The 21788-nt window shown below is 41.3% G+C and overlaps 1 protein-coding gene across 1 annotated transcript; it reads left to right on the top strand.

The window, feature by feature from the left end:
- The first annotated feature begins 3628 nt into the window (after nucleotides 1–3628).
- Nucleotides 3629–21427, top strand: LOC145396195 (uncharacterized). The gene is made up of 5 exons (XM_080269634.1): nucleotides 3629–3751; nucleotides 8049–8180; nucleotides 16213–16337; nucleotides 16914–17157; nucleotides 21192–21427. The coding sequence occupies exons 2-5, from the start codon at nucleotides 8129–8131 to the stop codon at nucleotides 21236–21238; spliced, it is 468 nt and encodes a 155-aa protein (XP_080125760.1). The 5' UTR covers nucleotides 3629–3751; nucleotides 8049–8128; the 3' UTR covers nucleotides 21239–21427.
- Nucleotides 21428–21788: the final 361 nt, after the last annotated feature.

The raw sequence follows: 21788 nt of genomic DNA, 5'->3' as shown, positions 1-21788 counted from the left end.
GGGAGACAGTTCCAGAGTTGGCCTATTGCATAAATGAAGGACTGGGTGTAACAGTTAACTCTTGAATTAGAGAGTTGGACAGAAAAGGGATGAGAGTTTGTTGCTAGACGTGTGCTATACACCCGTTGGAGAGGTGGAGGGATGCAAGCTGACAGTTCAGAGGAGCAGTGGCCATTGAAGTAGTGATAGAAAAGAGATAATGATGCAGCAGTGCAGCAAAGAGACAGAGGTTGAAGGAAGCCAGTAAGAGGAGGTGAGTTAATGAGACGAAAAGCCTTTGACTCTACCCTATTGAGAAGAGCTGTATGTTTTTACCTAGTTGTATTTACCTAGTTGTGATATACAGGAAATGTGGGGAGCCTCCCTACACATGAGAGTTGTACTTTGCAAAGAGGCAAATAAAATCCATGTATAAAGTCAACAACTGTGCAGGGGTAAAGAAGGTACGGAGTCAGCTTAGCCCACCGATTCTCTTGGAAGCAGATTTAACAAGAAATGTAATATGATCTTAAGTCCTGGGAGAATGAAACCCAAGCATGTTCAAGGGTGATGCAGGATTGAGCTGGATATTATTAAACATTGATGGATACTTCTGTGGAAGATTTTGTCGGGTTGATAAGTGTCAGAACTGAGTCTTTGATGCATTAAAAACAACAAGATTATTTTTACCCTAGTTGGAGATACGACCCAAGTCAGACATTAGGTGTGCCTTAGCGTCGTCCCTTGTTTATTGAAGTAGCTGCTGAGATGGACGTGGCGGGAACCGAATGGGAAGGTGAAGGGTGGAATCATCAGTGTATGAGTGGATCGGGTTAGAGGTACAGCTTAGAAGGTCATTGTTGAATAAAAGGAAGAGTTGGTGATAGGACAGAGCCCTGAGGAACACCACTGTTGACAGATTTAGGAGAAGAACGATGGCTGTCTACAACAGCGGCTATAGAACGACCAGAAAGGAAGCTAGAGTTGAAGGCACGGATAGAAGGATAGAAACTGTAAGAGGGCAGTTTGGAAATTAAGATTTATGCCAGACTCGATCGAAAGCCTTTGAGATGTCAAGTGCAATGACAAAGCTTTCACTAAAATCCCGAAAAGAAGATGACCAGTGTCTGAAAGACAGGTGAGAAGATCGCCAGTGGAGCGTCCCTGATGGAACCCATACTGATGATCAGAAAGAAGGTTGTGATAGGAAGGATGCTTTAAAATTATTCTGTTAAGAATAGACTCGAAACTTTGAGACACAGGATGTTAAAGCAATTGGGCGATAGTTAAAGGATTGGGAGTGGTCACCCTTCTCTGGGACTGGCTGAATGAGACCAAACGTCTAGCAAGAAGGAAAGACACAAGTTGACAGACAAAGGCGAAAGAGTTTACCTAGGCAGGGTGTAAGCACAGAAGCACAGTTCTTGAGAACAACAGGAGGGAACTGATCAGGCCCATATGCCATGTTAATATTAAGGCCAGTGATGGCAGAAAATACATCAGCTGAAGAAATTTTAATGTCAACCATGAGGAAGTCAGAGGGGGGATGTGATGGAGGAATAACACCGGAATCGTCCAAGATGGAATTGGAGGAGAAAGTCTGAGCGAAGAGATCTGCTTTATCAGTAGAAGAAATAGCTACAGAACCATCGGAGTAGAAAAGAGGAGGGAAGGATGATGAGGTAAAGTTGTTAGAAAGGTTTTTGGCAAGGTGCCAGAAGGAGCAGGAAGAATGCGAGTTGGAGAGTTGAGAGCATTTAGTTCGGATGAATTATTTTTAGCAGAGAGAAGAACAGACTTAGCATGATTCCGGGCAGAAACATAAAACAGATGTGAATCAGGGGTGGGTTGGCTCTGGTGCCATTTATAGGCCCTTTCCTTGTTGTGGACAGCATTAGAACAAGCATGATTAAACCAGTGCATTCTTGCATTAGTCAAAGGATATGAGAAAGGAATGTATGCTTCCATGACTGAGAGAATAACCCTTTGTAATGTGCGAGGTGCACTCAGATGGCTCCCGGCCATGGTAGCAATAAGTATTCCAGGGAAAATCAAATTAGTATTGCCTGAGGGCCTGCCAATCAGTAGCTCCAAAGTGCCACAACCAGTGTTTCTTTGGAGGGTCCACAGGCCGTACTGGAGCGATAGGACAGGTTAAGGTGATGAGGTTGTGGTCGGAGGAGCCCAGCGGAGAGGAAAGATTAACAGTGTAAGCAGAAGGATTAGTTGTAAGGAAGAGGTCAAGTATGATGGAACTCTGTCCAAGGCGGTCAGGGATACGGGTAGGGTGCTGTACAAGCTGATCTAGGTCATTAAGGATAGAAAAGATGTAGGCTTGTTCACCAGGTGGATCAATGAAAGGAGAGGATAGCCAAAGGTGGTGGTGAACATTGAAATCTCATAGAATGGAGATTTCACAGCAAGGGGAAATGGATCGGATGTGTTCCATTGTAGAAGTAAGATAGTCGAGGAATTTTTCTTAGTAGAATTAAGGGATAAGTAAACAGCACAGATATATTTAGTCAGAGAATGACAGGAAAGCCAAAGCCAGAGAGTTGAGAATTCAGAAGAATCAAGTTCAGGAACATGAGAACAAGATAAGAAGTTGTTACGTACATATACACAACAGTCACCTTTGACTCTGAAATGAGTGTAGAGAAAGTAGGAGGATACAGAAAAGGTTTTGCTGTCAGTTGCCTCAGACAGCTGAGTCTCAGTTAAGAAGGGAAGGTGAGGTTTAAAGGAGGAGAGGTGGTGCTCAACAGAAAGAAAGTTAGAGGAAAGGCCACAAATATTGCAGAAATGAAGAAGAAGTGAGGTTGGGGATTGTTGCATGATTGTCATCACAGCTACAGAAGAAAGTCAAGATCAAAAGTGCATTTCTGGATACTACATTTGTGCCTTGCATTCTGTGTGATGTTACTGTTTGCTCATTTTTTAGTTATATTTATAATATACACCTGGAAGGATATAAATTCTTTGACATTCTCATTATTCTCAAAATGGTAACAAGTTGCAGTTCCTGTCCTTGTACGATACATAAGTTGTTGCATGATTCCTGTAACTCTAGCTTTACACAACAACAAATAGCATATTTGGAATCTATGCATTAACATTGATAAGAAGTAGCATAAAAATAAAAATAAAAAATTGGTTTAAGTTTGTTACATAGTGAAATTGGTCCTGTACAGTCAACATCAAAAGTCCTGTCATCTCCTTCCTCTCTCTCCACAGACTTAGAAAATCAGTGTCGTGGACCTGCAGCAGCAAATGATGTTTTTGGCACAGATCTGATGCCAGATGAAGTCATCAGTGTTGGTTTGTATAGATTCATCTCATTGATTTTGAAAGTTCATGGGGAGAAAAGCACGAGAGGTGACAGGACTTATGCTGCTGACTGTATGTTCATGCCGTCCAGATTTTGACCCGTTCACTGGGAGGGATTGCCCATACTCTAATTACAGTACATCATCTGGCATTACCTATAACCTTTGGAAGTATGTTTTGAACATTGTGGCAGTTAAAATATTCAGTACTTGTATAATAAGGGATTATTAAGTGTTTGTTATTGTTGCAGGCTGAGGACTGGAGGCTGACTGCAGCGCGGACAAACTGAGGTATCAGGCTATCACCAGTCGGCCGTCTGGTGTGGGGCTCAGTGGTTTGTGTGTATTGAGAATCTTGTGAATCTTCAATAGTGGCTACATTACTGTATTGTGTTCTCACCCGATCTGGTTCTTCGGCTGGGAACTGACGGCTGATTGTCGCAGAGGTAAATTGCTTTTGTTATAACAGCCATTGTCCTTGAAGGTGGCTAGGGAAGAGTGAATGCAGGTGCCCTTATGTATGCCCTTCAGCCTTAGCATGTCTCTTATACCATACAGAGTAGTGTGTCGGGGAAATGGTATAGTCTGCAATACCATCATTTTCTACTTCTCTCAATCCTTTTTTATGCTTTTTAACCCTTTAACCGCGGGTATTGTTTTGGTCTGACTGTCCTCTCCCGCGGGGGTTTCAGCCAAATGTAAACAAACCTTTTAACCTTAATAACTCTGCAAAGAATAAAGCTAGAGAAAAAAATAAGGTACCATTAGAAAGTACTAACCTTCAGCTTTCCATTGATGTAGGTTTCATGACTTCGTTGACTTTCACAGGACGGGCAGTGCCGTTAGAAGTGAGGGGTGTAAAATCACTATTTTTCGCTCACACATCATTACCTTCGCTCATACACCATTACCAAATGCCAACCTCATTCTGATAATAATACTATAAACATATATGAACACTGCACATACGATAAACACCCACTCTGTGTTCACTGAGGCAGGTAAAAGGCACTGTAATTACCTGCACTTCACTGCCACATCAGCGGTGTTGTAATCACTATTTTTCGCTCACACACCATTACCAAATGCCAATCACATTCTGATAATAATACTATAAACATATATGAACACTGCACATACGATAAACACCCACTCTGTGTTCACTGAGGCAGGTAAAAGGCACTGTAATTGCCTGCACTTCACTGCCACATCAGCGGTGTTGTAATCACTATTTTTCGCTCACACACCATTACCAAATGCCAATCACATTCTGATAATAATACTATAAACATATATGAACACTGCACATACGATAAACACCCACTCTGTGTTCACTGAGACAGGTAAAAGGCACTGTAATTGCCTGCACTTCACTGCCACATCAACATGTGTTGTCACTCACACAGCTGGACAGATACTGATGCGCGCTTGGTCAGGGGTGGGGTGGGGGGCCCAGGGGGTGGGAGGTGGGGCCCCAGGGGGGGGAAGAGGGAGGTGGGGGTCGGCTGGAGTGAAAGAACTTAATAGCTACTCTCCCTTGAAACAATTGGCGCACGGAAAAAACGCGGGGTATTCAAAATATTCACAAACATTCGAGAATGACACCCGCGGTTTGGTCCAGTTTTTGCAACGTCATTCTGGAATGACACCCGCGGTTAAAGGGTTAATGTCTGCATTCTGCACATCCATTAATCGTATGTTCTATAATTTGTAAAGGCTCCAACATACTTGCATGCGTCGGCCTTGGTTACCTAATGGCAGCTGTCCATGCTGCTCATTTTCTGACAGCATCCTTATTCAGTGGCTTATCCTTGAGGTCATTCTCTATGACATCCTCCCAGGTCCTTTTTTGGTCTGTCTCTCATAACCTACCCTCGGCATTCACACTTCTCACATTCTGCACCCAGTTGTCATCCTTCATCCTTTCCATATACCCAGATCATCTCAGTGGTTGATTAATAATTTCATGAAGCAATATAAATCCTGCGTTCCTTACACTACTGCACAGTTAACTCTGAAACTGTCTTTCTCTGCTTTATTTCCTACTGCCTATGACCTTGAGACTCTCAAACACAATGTGTCCAGGCATCTCGAAATGAATGGATCTTGAATTTGGCTCTCTGTTTACTTGTTTTTGCTTTTTCCTCGGAGGGAACAATCCAGCTGGTTTCTGGCCTGTGGTTCCTTCTTGCTTGCTTAAAAGAAAAAAAAAAATCTGTTCTTGCAACACCCAGAGTGGCAGAACACAATCTGTTGACTATCCTGTAGTTTGTTCTGACTATTTCCGGATTATCTTACTCAGCTTGGAAGAGATTACGAACTGGAGAGGTTAGGTACGACCTTCATTAACTCTTTCGGTATGAGACACTTTTTGTAAGGTAAAAAAATACAGTACGCTCAATCCTCGTAAATCACGGCAATTTGGGTCTGGACCACTGCCGTGATTGACGAATTCCGTGATTTATGAATAATAACTTATGTGAAAAATTAATTTGGGTCTGGACTTTGGCCAACCACCCCCCACAGCACCCTACCCACACCTATCTAGGCACCATCAAACACAAACATACAAATTTAGAAATATTCAGTGCATGTATTAAATAGAAATAAACCATGTTAAGGGATTTCACCTTCATCCTATAACGAAATTGCTTAAGTGAATGGAGTGGGGTGGTGTTGGGAAGAACTTAGAACCTCTCAGCACTTGTTCTTCCCAAACTCTTTCACCAGCTTTGAAAACTTCTCTCCCCTTTCAACACGATGCATGAGCTCCAAACGTTGACAGTACAACAACTGCGGCAGCTTCTTGACGCCTTACTGCTTAGAGTGCTTCATCAGGGGGTCGGGAGGGGCCATGGCGGGTAGGAGGCGGGGGGAAGTTGCACAAAAAAGGCAGGTAACTCTCGTACTCCATGGCGACGGTCTGTAGTGTGCGGACTGGCGGGACAAGAACAACAACAACATGGCGGCATTAGTATGCACATATGCCACCAGGGACGCATGGTGATTGGTTGTTGGGTCACGATTTTCAGTCTGAATGCCGCAGTTTACGGTTCTCCTCGGAAAAGGCCCACTGGGTGCCTAGATCCGCAATTTTTGTGACTTAACAGTGATTTAAGGTTGCCTTCAGTCTGACGGCCACCTAGCCGTGATTTATGAACACGCGATTTACGAGGATTGAGTGTATGAGATATTTTGCAAGTAAAAAAAAAAAAATAATAACTTCCTCTTCTGTCTTTATTTCCTTCCTTCCTCCTCTGTCTTACTTTCCTTCATTCTTTCCCCTTCCTTCTGTCTACGGGTGACTTTACACAGAGTGACAAGCCAAATGGTTTCCTGTACACCAAGAAACCATTTACTATGCTGGGTGGTTACCATGTAACCAAACTGTGGCACCTGGTGGTTTTGTGGGTAATTAAGGCACTCCAGTGGGATTGAGCCTGTGTAGATTTACAGTATATCCAAAGGGTGGTTGGGGTTTATTGCTCACATAATGCCATTCAGGGATGAGTGAAGCTGGTCACTCTCATCATAACTGTCAGGACCAACTTGCCTAGCCCCGGGATTCTATGGTTCTCATGAGGCAGCACTGGATTGGATAATGATGGTGATGGAAAAAAAAAAAAATACTGTAGCAGTAATTACCAAAAAATAATGATGTCATTTTTGGAAAGAGGCAGAAGCTGTCTCATCACTGATTTGCTGATCAGTGATCTGCTTGCACTTGACTTGTTAATGGTTTGGTATCATCTTCAGGGCTCTTGCTAACTGCCGATGGTTGCGAGCCATTTGGCTCCTAAGGTTTCAGATTTACTAGCCAAATAAATTTTTAGTAGCCAAAGTGACTATGAGCCGAAATATTTTATGAGCAATAAATGTTGGTGACATTAACCTCTGTGACGCAGTGGGGTACGTTGTGTGATATGTAAAGCGTATGTAGGGTAGTGCATGAGATAGAGAAAAGTATTTGGTAGAGTATGCTGGTCTACCTTCCAGGGTAGTGTCACACTGAAAAGGTCAACAAAGGTGGATGGTCAGGATATTCTGGTGGCCAGTGAAGCTGGAGCTCCATGTCTCCCGATCACCAGCAATCCCATTCCCCTTGGGAGTACCACCCTGATTGGCTGGGATTGGATTGGATGTCTGAGTAATGATAGGATAGATTGATGTTTTGAAATAATGTAGGGATGTATACTTCGTCATATTTTATCGTGCACACGCAGAAGGATTTGCCATTCCTCTTCAGTTGTCCATTTTTCTCGAGTACGCTCTTCCAAAGTCACATACATATTTTTGGGTTGTTTGTGCATAATATTTTTCTGATCAAGGTGTCATTATGTGTAAGCAGAAGGAAGATTTGATTCTCTGAGGTTACACAATGATTTTGGAGTAGGCCGTTTCAAAGGCACATATTTTAATTTTGGTGTTTGATTCATAATGTTTTTGTGGTACATTATATAGATATCATATGTGTAAAAAGGGAAGATTTATACCTTCAAGTTACATAGATATTCAAAACTAGGATCTTGTAAAGATGTATATTTTAATTTTGGTGTTTTAAGCCTAATGTTTTGTGATAAAAGCTTAAAAATGTCATTCTTTATCTGCACAGTGAAGATCTATTTCCTGAGCTAAATACTGTAGTCATGGAGACCCATTTTTTCAAACATCTTCATTATTTCAGCCTTGGCTCCCCATAAAATCATTTCATAGATTTGATTTTCTTTTTTTTTTATTTTTCAGAAGGAACCAAAGGCAAAAATCATCCTTCCCAAAGAAACTAAAGCAATACTGAGCCAAAATAAAGATCCGTTCATTGCGAGATGCTTGGACACAGTGTGTTTGAAAAGCTGGAGCCTTGTGATACAGACCTAGGTACTGTATGTGTAATGAAGCCTTGTTACATCACTGTTTATATATACAGTACACCATTCACTCACTCCTTCAGTCCCAGGATATCTTTCATACGGTACAGATAGTCTCCTTTTTCCTTAAGGCATAACTTGGTCAGGGCACTATGTAGAATGGTGTTTATGCAACGTGGAGCAAACTAGAAACAAAACCAGGAAAATGTGATGGTAATACTGCAAGCCAAAAATCAAAACCATTATAATATGAAGGTAATACTCCTAGAGATACTCCAGTGTACTTCCCCATGTTTAAGCCAAAAAAAACAAGCTAAAATTAAGGTTACTTTTTAATGTAAACTTTAGTACTGGTACATAAGGATTTATATATTTATTTTTTCTTTAATACAGTTACTTAAAAAGGAGATTACCTGTAAGTCCTCTATATATGTCACCACTTTTTTTTTTTTTTCAATTAAGTTGGCAGTAAATTAGAAAAGACAAAGCCTGTTAATATTACACAAATTAAAAAAAAAAAATGTAAAAAAGGTAATTCACCAGTTTGCCCAAGATTTACAGCGACAGTTGCATGAAAAAAGTTGTAATACTTTGAAAGACAGTCGTGACATGAACTGAGGACTCTGTATGTTGCAGATAACACTCACTGGCTTTTATGACTCACCCTTAATTAAATAAGATGGTGTGCTATCAACTGCAGTGAAATGCTGGGACTTACTTGGACCTTGGAAGGATTAAGGGTGACAGGATTAACTCTCATACTTCCGTAACGCTAACGATTTATTGCCATACGCCTCAATCCCGTAATGGGTGGCCACAAACAACTCTAACGATTTATTGCCCTACCCCTCAATCCTGTAAGGCATGGCCATAAACAAATCGCCCCCATGTCGCCCTGTCCTAACCATTTCACTGCCCTACCCCAATTCCTCACTGGGGGAGGTATCCCCCTCCCTCCCCCCCTCCACCTCACTCACATACACTCTCTCTGTTAGTCTCTCAGTCTCCATCCCCTCCACACAGCCAAACACCTCATTGTATTTCTCGTAACGCTTTCTGTCACATCCACACCACAATGTTTCATCACTTCCTCATTTGTCAGTTTGTCTTTCCATGTAAATCCACATGCTCATCTCAAATAACTTATTTCCACTGCTATCACTGTTTGACTTTATGTCCTTCCAACAAGGTCCAAGCTACACTTCCAGGCATTAGAGTTGGTATCTCAGTACTATCATGCAGTGACTTTTTCACTTCCATGCTCACTGCCCATTCTTATCACTGCTATCAAATAACCAGCAACTTTTCTTCTTTGTTGCACCCTTTCAAGCACATTGTCCTCCAAACGTCCATTCTTACTTATAACACTATCCAAGAACTTAAATGCACTCACATTTTCCATTTCCTCATCATCCATCTTCACCGTACATTAAGTGTCTTCATATCTCTCAAAGACCATAACTTTACTGTTTCCTACATTCACCTTTAGTTTCCGTTTCTTACACACTCTTCCAGACTGATCCACCAAGCCTTGCAGCTCCCCTTCATCTTCACTTAACAACACAGTATCATCTGCAAACAACAGTACAGGGAGTTTCTACACACTGCCCTCTCTCATTAGGGCTGCTCCAGCATCCACTGCCCTCCCGCATTAGGGCCGCCCCAACATCTACTGCCCTACCTTGTACGTATTTTATAACTCCATTCATATTCAGATTGAACAACCATGAAGACATGACACATCCCTGTTTCAGTCCAACACTCAGATAGAAAAATTCACTCAGTTCACCATCCACATGCACTACAGCCTTAGCACCCTCATACATACTCTTCACAGCGTTCAACAACTTCCCATTTACTTCATATATTCTTAATATTTTCCAACTTCCATGTCCATTCACTCTGTCATATGCTTTCTCCAGATCGCTGAAGGCCGCATACAACTTTTTTCCTCTCTCTAGAAACTTTTCCACTAAAGACCTAAGGATGAATGAATGACCTACACAACCTCTTCCCTTCCTAAAACCTCTCTGTTCTTCTCCAACTAATTCCTCTGCTATTTCCCTAACTCTGTCATTAAGTATCTTACCATATACTTCTCCTGTTACACTAAAAAGACAAATGCCCCTATGGTTACCACATACATCTATTTTCCCATTTCCATTGTACAGGGGAATACATATTCCTGACTTCCAATCCTCCGGGACTCTACCTACCTCCCAGGCCAATCTGCATATCTTCCATATCCATTCTACTACCATCTCTCCCCCATGCTTCAGCATTTCACCACACACTCCATCAATTCCTGGGGCTTTCCCCATTTTGACTTTCTCGTTGCCTCCACTTCTTCCATCCAACTGATCTCTTCCTTCCCTCTCACTTCCCTCCTTCTCCCAGCCACTTATACTCGCATTACTTTCATTCTCTGTGTTTAACAGTTCCTTAAAGTGTTCACTTCCTCTGCTTACTTTTTCTCTCTTCTTCACTATCAGAGTACCATTTGTATCTTTCACTCCCCTACTAACATCTTTATCACCCTGTCTAGTTGTCTTTACCTCTTGCCTGAACATTTTCTAACATTCCCTCCATTTTACACTCAAATTCCTTCCAAATTCCTCATCCACTCTCTTCTTACTCTTTCATAGTAATCCTTTTACCTCTGTCTTCCTCTCTACATATAACTCTTACTTCTGTATCTCAACTTCCTCTGTGCCTTTGCGTCCCATCTGGGCACTCACTATATGCTTTCTTCTTTTGCACCACAGCTTGTCTCACCTCTTCATTCCACCATGCTGTTCCTTGCACCCCCCTTACATCTTCTCCTCATCCCACACACCACCTCACATGCTGCATAGATTTCTTCTGTTAATATCTTGCACACGCCTTCCACCTCCCCCATCTACTCCAGATCATATTTACTCAAACGCTTCTCCACTTCTCTCTTATATTCTGCCCTTTTTTCATTCTCCTGCAACCTTTCTGCACTTGTTGTATGGACTACTTCCTCTTGTCCTTCCCTCCTATTCCTTCATTGCACTTGAACCTTGATTTTCAACACCACCAAGTGGTGGTGAAAATCCACTCACCTAACCTTTGTATGCTCTTGCATCCATTACTCACCTTCTCATTCTCTCATCCACAAACACATAATTAATCATTGCCTTCCACTCATTCAGTTCACCACTCACCCTTCTCAACTCTCACCACACATACCTGTGGATCATTTTGTGCCTATAGAGGGTATTGGCTATCGCCAACCCCCTCCCTGCACAAATGTCCACTAAAGCACTGCCATTCACATTCACTTCTGCAGGCACACACCGCTCACCAACTACTCCATCCACCTTCACATTCCCTACTTTTCCATTCATATCTCCTGTCAAAAACACTCTCATTCCTCTCAAACTTTTCCATGCACACTTCCTCATTTGTCCAGAACTCTTCTTTCACTCTGATTGCATGATCTTGCATTGGCGCATACGCACACAGTTGCCCACATTTGTAATCCTATTTTCAATCTTACCCACGCAATCCTTGAACGAACTGATTCATACTCTCTTATATTCTCCTTTCATCTCCTGCACACAACACTACATACTCCCTCTTTTGCCCTATCATTCACTACTACTTCTGTCCATATACCTCATCCATACTCCCACTCTCACACTCTTGTTGCTCCATTTAGCCTCAGTTATTCCCCATATGTCCACTTTTGCACCCTCAGGCACCTAGACAATCTCTCTCTCTTTCACCTCATCATTCGCACCCCTCATTTTCCATGTTGCAATCCAAACCATGTCCTTTGTCCAGTCCTTGGTCGTCTCCTATCCGTCTCTCCTGGTCCGAGGCTTCTTTGATTGTATTTTGAGTTAGTTGTTTTCCGGGGAGGGGCACTAACCCTCCTCCAACCCACTTGTTGACATGTAGGGAACACGTGTTAGTTGGTTATAAGGTTACCACCCAGCATGCTAAATGATTTCTTGCTTTACAGGAAATCATTTGGCTTGCCACTCAGTGTAGAGCTACCCAGAAATAGAGTACCACTATGCTGAATGGGTGGATGATGGGCAGTACCCACCGACTCACATAACTGAATAGACTCACCAGGCATTTGATGAAATGTAGTGCCAGAGTTGTTCTGACCATGGAAGAGTTAACACACTGGTGCTTAGACTTCTTTAAATAGGACATAATTGGCCATTTGAATTTGGCTATTATTTTGTTTGTATTTTTTCTTGGAAGGAAAAATCTTGCAAACTTTTGGCCTTTAGTTCCTTCTTCCTAGCATAAAAAAGAAAAATCCAAAAGTTAAAGCCCAGGATGTGGACCTTCAAGCTTGGTGACTATGAGCCGATGGGTAGGGGGTATTATGCTAAGTATGCTTGTGATAAAATCCAACACACAGGTACCTTAGGCACTAATGGTTTAATCCCAGACTGTTTTCCTTGGCCCTGAGGTGTTAATTCCAGTTAAGTCACTGTCCTTTATTATGGCCAAAACCAGATGATTTCTAGCACAGGAGAGGTGTCCTAAAAGTGAAGGGATTACCCCATGGTATTCATGTGATGTCCTTTTTGGCTACTGCTGCTGCTGCCTGATGAGTGTATTCAACCTAGGAAAAGACTCTCATATTGCAGGGGTTTAGTAAGGCTGTTTCTAACTCCATCATGTATAAAAGTCTGTCCTAAGCTGAGTAAGTCATAAGAGATGGTGGCAATAAAACCAGATAGAGCTCCTCGGATGCAGGGGTTAATGTACATTGGCTGTTTGTAGTCAACTTGCTTTCATACTTTAAAGAGTTTTTGTATTTTGCCAGCTCCATATTTTGCTGGTCTACCATTCATTCACTTTTCAGGGGGAAGGTATGGCTGACCCACAGATGTATTTGCTATCATCCAGCCAAATGCTGTGCATACATAACACAAAGTTCTTTAGTATAATTTATACTGTTTTGGCTGCAAGTGTAGATGAGCTTCTCTTTCTTCAAGTACCTGGTATAGACGCTAGGTACAGTATTCTTTTATGTCCAGTGTAATAATACATTAGCTCAGAGAAAACTTGAAGTGCTTGTTTAGAGTTTAAGTGAATAATAGTATGCACATTACTGTTGCTAGCAATCAGGCGACAGAAGGCCTAAGAGGTAATAATTGCATTATACTTTTCACTAAAACAAGCACTATCAAGCACTTCATTCCATTTTGAGCATGAGGATTGTTCTTGGTGGTGGCCAGAATTAGAATGCAAGTAAGATGGAGGAATAAAAGAAGGGAAAGACGAGAGGAAGGAGTAGTTGCAAGGAGAGTGGAAAGGTTACAAGAGGATGAGAAAAAGGCAGAGTATAAGAGAACAAGTGGAGGAACGATTGGGCAAATATGAATTGGAGCAGATGGGAGACGCGGAAGGTGTGTGTAAGATATTTACAGAAGAAATATGTGCAGCATGTGATGTGGTGTGTGGAAGGAAGAGAAGACGGAGAGGGGTGCAAGGAACAGCGTGGTGGATTGAAGAGGTGAAACAGGCTGTGGCACAAAAGAAGAAAGCATACAATGAATGGATGAGAAATAGGGGCATGGAAGAAGTTGAGAGGCGGAAGAGAGAGTTATATGTGGAAAGAAAGAGAGGTGAAAAGATTAGTAAGAGAGAGTAAGAAGAGAGTGGATGAGGAATTTGGAAGGAATTTGAGTGTAAAGTGGAGGGACTGTAAGAAAATGTTCTGGAGAGAGGTGAAAAGAGTAAGACAGGGTGGAAGTGAAGTTAGCAGGGGAGTGAAAGATAAAAATGGTAAATTACTAGTGGAGAAGGGAGAAAAAGTGAGCAGATGGAGAGAACACTTTAAGGAATTGTTGAACGTAGAGGATGGAAGTAATGCGAGTATAAGTGGCTGGGGAATGGCTGGGAGAAGATGAGAAGACAGGAAGAAATCAGTAGGATAGAAGTTGTGGAAGCAATGAAGAAAGTTAAATTGGGGAAAGCACCAGGAATTGATGGAGTGTGTGGTGAAATGCTGAAGCATGGGGGAGAGATAGTAGTAGAATGGATGTGGAAGATGTGCAGATTGGCCTGGGAGGAAGGTAGAGTCCCGGAGGATTGGAAGTCAGGTATAATTATTTCCTTGTACAAAGGAAAAGGGGAAAAAGAAGTGTGTGGTAATCATAGGGGCATTTGTCTTCTTAGTATAATAGGAAAAGTGTTTGGTAGGATACTTATAGACAGAGTTAGAGAAAGAACAGAGAAATTAGTTGGAGAAGAACTGGGAGGCTTTAGGAAGGGAAGAGGTTGTGTAGATCAGATCTTTAGTGGAAAAGTTTCTAGAGAAGGGAAAGAAGTTGTATGCAGCTTTCATGGATTTGGAGAAAGCATATGACAGGGTGGATAGACAAGGATTGTGGAAAGTGTTAAGAATATATGGAGTAGATGGGAAGTTGTTGAATGCTGTGAAGAGTATGTACGATGGTGCGAAGACTGCAGTGCGTGTGGATGGTGAACTAAGTGAATTTTTCTCTTTGAAAGTTGGGTTGAAACAGGGATGTGTCATGTCTCCATGGTTGTTCAATCTGTACATGGATGGGGTAATAAAAGAGGTACAAGGTAGGGTAGTGGATGTTGGAGTGGCCCTGGTGAGAGAGGATAGTGTTTGGAAACGCCCTGTACTGTTGTTTGCAGATGATACTGTGTTGTTGAGTGAAGACGAAGGAGAGCTGCAAGGCTTGGTGGATGAGTTTGAGAGAGTGTGTAAGAAACGGAATCTAAAGGTGAATGTAGGGAAGAGTAAAGTGATGGTCTTTGAGAGAGGTGAAGTTAGTGAATGTACAGCGTGGTTGGATGGTGAGGAATTGGAAAATGTGAGTACGTTTAAGTACTTGGGTAGTGTGATGAGTAAGGATGGAGGTTTGGAGGGTGAAGTGCTTGAAAGGGTTCAGCAGGGAAGAAAGGTTGCTGGTCCTTTGAAAGCAGTGATAAGAAACAGGGAAGTGAGCATGGAAGTGAAAAAGTTACTACATGACAGTATTGTGATACCAACTCTAACGTACGGAAGTGAAGCTTGGACATTGTTGGAAGGACACAAGTCAAGAGTGAGAGCAGTGGAAATGAGTTATTTAAGAGGAGCCTGTGGAGTCACGTGGAGAGACAGGCTGACGAATGAGGATATAAAGGAGCGTTGTGGTGTTGATGTGGATGTGATAGGAAGCGCTATGAGGAACACACTGAGGTGGTTTGGCCATGTGGAGAGGATGGAGGGTGAAAGACTGACGAAGACAGTGTACGTGAGTGAGGTGGAGGGGGGAAGAGGGAGGGGGAGGCTGGGGATGAGATGGAGGGATGGGGTGGAGAGGTATATGAGAGAGGGGGGTGTGAGTTGGGAGCAGAGCAGTGAAATGGCGGTGGACAGGGCGACTTGGAGGCGATTTGTTTGTGGCCACCCCAAATGGGATTGAGGCGTCTGGCAATAGATAGATAGATAGATTTTCCAGAAACTGTTGGGAAGGAATTAGCTGGTTTTAGCACTTTATTTAGCTTCTTGTCCATTGAATACATCAACTGTACCATGGATTCCTTGAGAGGAAGAGTGGTATCACTTTATTTGGTTTGAATAAAGTCATGCATCAAGATGAGGAACAAGGCTGGGCATTCATAAAGGGGAGGAGAAAGATAACATCATAGTTGGAAGTGGTCATGTTTGTATCTAAATATCTGGAACAGCAGTACAAGGACCCCTTGATGTAAAGTAGTGTTTATATAAAATGGTTTAGCTATCACAGTTACAAAATGAGCTTCATAGTGTCTTGTGTTTTGTTGGAACTGATCAGTTAGTGTTACCACCATGTACCTTGCACAATTTTTTATTTTCCATAACCCTCTTCATACTTTATAATATGTGCCTTTTATATCCATTGACTGCATGGTCGAATGCCAATTTCACAAAGCAGCCTCCCACACCAGCCAGTTGAATGATTCCCTCAACACATAGGAGTGAAGGGTGTGGTATAGAAATCATTCTGTATTACTGGCACAAAAGAGTAAAGTTGTTGTTTGTGTGTCAGGTGTTGCCGAAGTTGGAGTTAACGCCATGATGGATGTTGTGGGAAAGGAAACGTGCCTGAAACACGAGTGCAAGCAGTGTGGTGAGACGTTCAGCCAGGAGCGTTCCCTCACCCAGCACGCCCTGGTACACAAACTAGTGAAGAACTTTGAGTGTCATGAGTGTGGACGCCAGTTCCTTAAGAAGGTGATCTACTATGCATGTGTACACCCACTAGAAAAATATTGATTACCCTGGGTGCAGTGAGCTTTGAAATCATTTGTAAAAGTGAAACAGTATTCATTCATGAACCCTGGTCCATGTGTCATATTTTATCACACCACAAAGGTATTGAACAATATTTTTTCAGGGTGTACAGTGCCTTCTTTTATGTGCAGGAGAAATTAATGTATTAATTGAAAGGAAGGGTTACATCTGTGCAGTATCCTAGTCAGAGGGTTGGCCAGGGTGACACCGGTCATTCTTAATACTGTATACGTGTACCTATCATAGTTGCCATCCCACATTTTCAGAAAACTCCCACACCCCCAGAAAGAGTTCTTCTTAGGCAGTAACATAATTTGACATGGCCAGTTTTGAAAGTATTGAACTAGTTACTTTTCCATCTTTTCATGAGTGTTTACAACTGTCTGTGAGCAGGACATAAAACAGACTTCATTTAATTTACCTAACCAGTATTTTGATGGATTTAATTTCTTGAAGGTGGACCTGCGTAAACACACACTGGGGCACAGTGGCCTGGAGTGCAGTCAGTGCGGGAAGCAGTTCGCCAACAATGGCAACCTGAAGCGCCACCTCTTGCTCCACACCGGGGTGAAGGACTACAAGTGTAACGACTGTGGTAAGGAGTTCACCCAGAAGGCCCATTTGGATCAGCACGCCCTCTCACATTCGGGAGTCAAGAACTTCAAATGTGAGGAGTGTGGGGCGCTCTTCTCGCGGAAAGGTAATTTGGCTCGGCACAAGCAGATCCACGCCTGACTCAAACCCTTGCTTTCATCATTTAGCAACTTTCTCATAGATTAAAGAAAAAAAGAAAAGAAAAAAAAATCTCCTAGCTTAAAGAAAAAAAAAAAATCTTTACTGGTACACTTTCTGACTCAAACCCATGCTCTCACCACTTTGGAATCTTCTCACACATTAACCCTTTCACTGCCATGGACATGCTTGGATATTTTATTCAGGCTAAACCCATATTAGTTTATTCAAGTGAGGATATGTTGGAACAAAGTGGCTTGGCTTGGGCCCTATGCTTTTTAAGGAGCAATAATGGGTTGGATAGCAGACAGTGGAGGATGACAATTGGGTGCGGAAAGTGAGAAATTTGAACATCGAGGCAGACCGAAAACGACTGGGACGAGGTCATAGAGTGTGACCTCAAGGACAAGAAACTGAATAGGGAGGCTGTCAGAGATCAAGCAGCGTGAGAGGTGCCATTAGGTGGCCAAGGCTGATGCATCCAGGAATGTTGGAACCTTTATAAAGAATGCAGTATGATGTAAATGATGCACTGTATACTGTATTTGAAAATTAGAGCATTGGAAAGGTTTATTGAGATATTGTTCAACCTTTTGATTAGTAGAATTTCCCTTCATTAGACAAGAGTCATGTCATGCAGGCCTGAGTAATGTAACTGATTACGTCCATAGACGGTGAAAGTGTTAAAGAAAAAGGAATTTTACAACCCTTGCTCTCATCACTTACCAGTCTTCTCATAGCTTAAAAAAAAAAAAAGTCTTACACTTTAAGTCGTGCTTGCTGGACATTAAAAAAAAATAAAAACTAAAAAAATAGCCCTCCTGATTCACAGTCCCCATGAGGCAGTAAATGGCACCTAACGTTTTCTACATCCGGATTCACAGACGAATTTATGATTGGTTCCCCATTGTAACTGTGATTTCTTTTTGTAGGAAGTACTGGGAGCATGCAGTACCTTGCCAAGCCTTGTTCATTCAGAAACAATCTTAGAGAAAAATTATTTAAGTTATTTTGATTCACAGGGAGTACTGTAAAACCTTGATTTAATGTACCTGCCAGATATTAGATTTAACAAACACCGTGAAGCCACCAGACATCCATCAGCTGTAAGAAACAGTGTCTGTGAAATGGAGTGCAGTGGGTCACATATGTGTTTCACGAAGTAGTGCAATTACAAGGATGTGAAATGCCCTGGAAAGGGGCAAAAATATGGGCCAAATTAGTGTAAAATGGGTATAGTACTAGAATATGCTATTGTACAAATTTATTTTCGAACTTGTACTTGAAATCCCACTTCAGGAGGGTGACCATCAGGTATGCAGTACAGTAACAGATTTTCAGCTTTGTTGGATCAGGCTTCACCTAAATTAGTCCGTTACATTGAGGTTTAACCGTACAATTCTCTCTCCATATTGACTGGGTGTAAAATTGTCATCCCTCCATCTTAATTGCTGAGCTGTGGCAAGAGATTAGCACTAGAATACAGTGTCAGTCATAAGAAAAGTGCTGTGGAAACAGTGTAGAGTCATAGTATTGTCTTACTATACTACTGAGCCACCTGAAATGAGCCGCAAAAGGACAAAAATCCCCTGCTAGTAAAAGTGAATTAACGCCAAAAAAAACAGAGTGCAGAATTTTCCCACGTCTCTCGTTCACATTGCAAAAAGGAATCAGTTGTAATTTTATGTCTTTCATTCCTCCTGCAAAACTAAGTGTCAGTTTCAGTAGGGAACCAATTGTAATTTTTTTCTTTTAGCTTGTGAATCCAACCCCAGGTCTGTTTACTCTGGGCACAATTTATTTATTTAGATTTGAGAGCTTTCAGGAGTTTATGAATGAGGTATAAAAATAAACAGAAATGTACTCAGGAAATTTCAGGCAGCTCCTCCCACTCCGTCACCACCTGGGAAACGACAGTGTAGGGGCGCGTAGACAGAAGAAAAAAGTGATGATATATTTTTACTGAATCTGGCCGACAGTTAGTCCGTTATTCTGGGTGACACAGGGAGACCGTTGCACCTCTTCTGTCTGTGGTTGACACTGCATATTTGACCTTGATGTTTGCATGTATGCTGGTTATATAATTTGAGATTGATATAGTTTCCACCAGTAGCATACTTAAGGATACTGAGGTGTAGTGTGCTGAGTGAATCACAAAGGAAGGAGCATAGCAGACTCACCAAAATAGGAATACGATACTTATCTCTTATACGCTACTACTGCACAAGTACAGCCGCACCCATTTATTTCTCTGTCACGGTGTTACAGCTTGGTCTTTGAAACTAATCCTGGTGTCTCAGAATTGGATGCCCCTCCCCCCTTTCTTTTTTAACGTCTCATAATTTATAATCATACCCATTTATTTTTCCCTGTTATGGGGTTACAGTTCTAAGTTAATGTTTACGTCTTGGAATTGGCTGTTCTCCCCCTCCCCCCCACCACATTCTTCTCATTTCATGCTTTAGTCACACTCATTTTTTCGCATATCACAGTGTCCCAGCATTGATTTATTGTTATTATTATTATTATTATTATTTTCATTTTCATTTTATAATTTGTTTCTCCATTACGATGATGGTGTTTTGAAATAAGGGAGTTATTTTTTTCAATTATTTCGAATTTTACTTCAAAGTGATCCAAATTAGCCTCTTCAAAACTCTCACAGATGTAATAGCAATTGTTTGTGTGTGTTGTAGATTTCTGTACCTGCAATTTTTCCACCTCTCCATTATTGAAATTCAGACCGATACATTTTTACTCGTGTGCATTACTGTATACGTTTTCTGTACTTACCGTTTGCACCCTTTGTATCCTTGCCTCTAAGTTCGTATGACATTGAACATTTAATTCAGTAGATTTTTCTTGTGTATCTTTGAATATTTATGGATGTATTTTTTTCAGCCTTGCCTGGTATAAGTTCATGCCAAAGTTGTGGAAATTATTTTGCATTGTTTTGTACTTCACCATGACCCACTTTGAAATCCTGGCTGTTCTTTTGGCTGGTTCGGATCTAAGGAGGGATTCAGTGTCTTAGGACTCTGTCAGATTTGTACACGACGGATTGAAGACTGATTGGATGGTGGTTCTGTAGACTTTGTATGTCACCCTTATTTTTTTATTTAATTTTTGTGTTAAGCAGAATAATCGATGCATTTTTCGAAGACAGCTTTGCCTATCCCAGATTCATACTGGTGTCTAAAATATTGTGCGAAGGTTGATTCTCTCCCTCTCTCATTTCATACTGTTGTCTAAAATATTGTTCGAAGTTTGATTCTCTCTCTCTTTCTCTCTCTCTCTCTCTCTCTCTCTCTCTCTCTCCCTCTCCCAACCTAAAATTTTTCTATCCATATCTTGTTCCAACTCTGTGCTTTCCAGATTCACAACAGTGCCAGATAATTTTTCAAGTTGCAGATTTGTATACTTTAAAGTCTTTTAAAATTTCTTCCAAAATTAATTCCTGGTTGATACATATATATATATTTTGCTTCATTTTGTACTTTCAGATATTTCTTCTCGCAAAATAATCCAGCCTTGATTCTTCCAAATTCATACCAGTGTTTCTTAATTAATGTGTTATAATTTTTTTTTCTTTATAATGTTTCAACATTTTTTTTTCCAGTCATGCTTCTTTTAAATTCGAACCAAATGCCAGATAATTCTAAATATTTTTTTTTTTGCATTATAGATTTTATTTTCTCTATATTTTGCCCCTATATTTATGTCTCTTTCAGATTTAAACTGGTGCCAGATCTTTATTTTTTTATTTATTACTGTATTATGTTTTTACTTTAATATTTCTCTCTTGGTGTTCCATTCTTTTATTATGAAATCCCATTCTTGTCTCTTCCCAATGAAAAATGGAGTCAGATACCTTTGTTGTGGATTTTTTTGTACTATTGTTTGGTGCTGGCGAGGGTGCCTTCATGTGGTGGCACTGATATAACTGGGTGGATCCACTGTCCGGTTATTCATGTCCTTTAGCTTCCTCTCTGTCCCCTGAAGAGAACATGGTGGACTGTGGGGAAAGGGCAGCTCCAGCCTGCATTTGACTGGGTTCACGTTTAGATGAGCCTGAGGCCAGACGACTACCACCACCCCCACAGACAACAACAGCAACAACAACAGCCTTTATAATTTTTCAGTCTGGCCTCTTGTAAATTCAGATCAGTGTAATAGCTTTTTTATATTTTCTATGTTTTTGTATTTTGAAATGTACAGGTAATTATCAATACAGTATTCCAGCCTTGTCCTTTCTAAATTAAAACCTCTCTTGTCATTTGTGTGTGTTGTATATTTCTTTTATGCATAAAATTATATCTGCTGTCAGTTTTTACTTTATTAGCTTTACTTTTGGGAGGCAGTCTTCCCTTCTTGGCCAGCTTGTGTTGGTCCTGTATGGGTTGGTTTGATGATGTAGGTGGTCAGAAATGTATCTTTAGAAATTAAACTAACCCAGTCTAACCTGACCTAAGGAGATTATAATGTATACGAATTGCTCTACTTCATCCCCAACCAAAACATCTCATCCCCGTCATAATGTGTCTTGTGGATGGATAGATGAGGTTAGTTTCATTTCTAAAAGCACGTTTCCCTCCTGTA

Source organism: Coenobita brevimanus, chromosome 35 (genome assembly GCF_032717465.1).
Source record: "Coenobita brevimanus isolate Jiangsu-jjx chromosome 35, ASM3271746v2, whole genome shotgun sequence".
Taxonomy (NCBI): Eukaryota; Metazoa; Arthropoda; class Malacostraca; order Decapoda; family Coenobitidae; genus Coenobita; species Coenobita brevimanus.
Note: the sequence above shows the minus strand (reverse complement) of the source record. Positions and strands in the feature narration are given on the sequence as shown.

Excerpts from the sequence above, each read along its gene's own strand:
- LOC145396195 (XM_080269634.1), top strand. The coding sequence starts at position 8,129 with ATGCTTGGACACAGTGTGTTTGAAAAGCTGGAGCCTTGTGATACAGAC. Across the intron at positions 8,181-16,212 it reads GCCTTGTGATACAGACCTAG|GTGTTGCCGAAGTTGGAGTT; the intron begins GTACTGTATGTG and ends TTTGTGTGTCAG. Across the intron at positions 16,338-16,913 it reads CCCTCACCCAGCACGCCCTG|GTGGACCTGCGTAAACACAC; the intron begins GTACACAAACTA and ends AATTTCTTGAAG.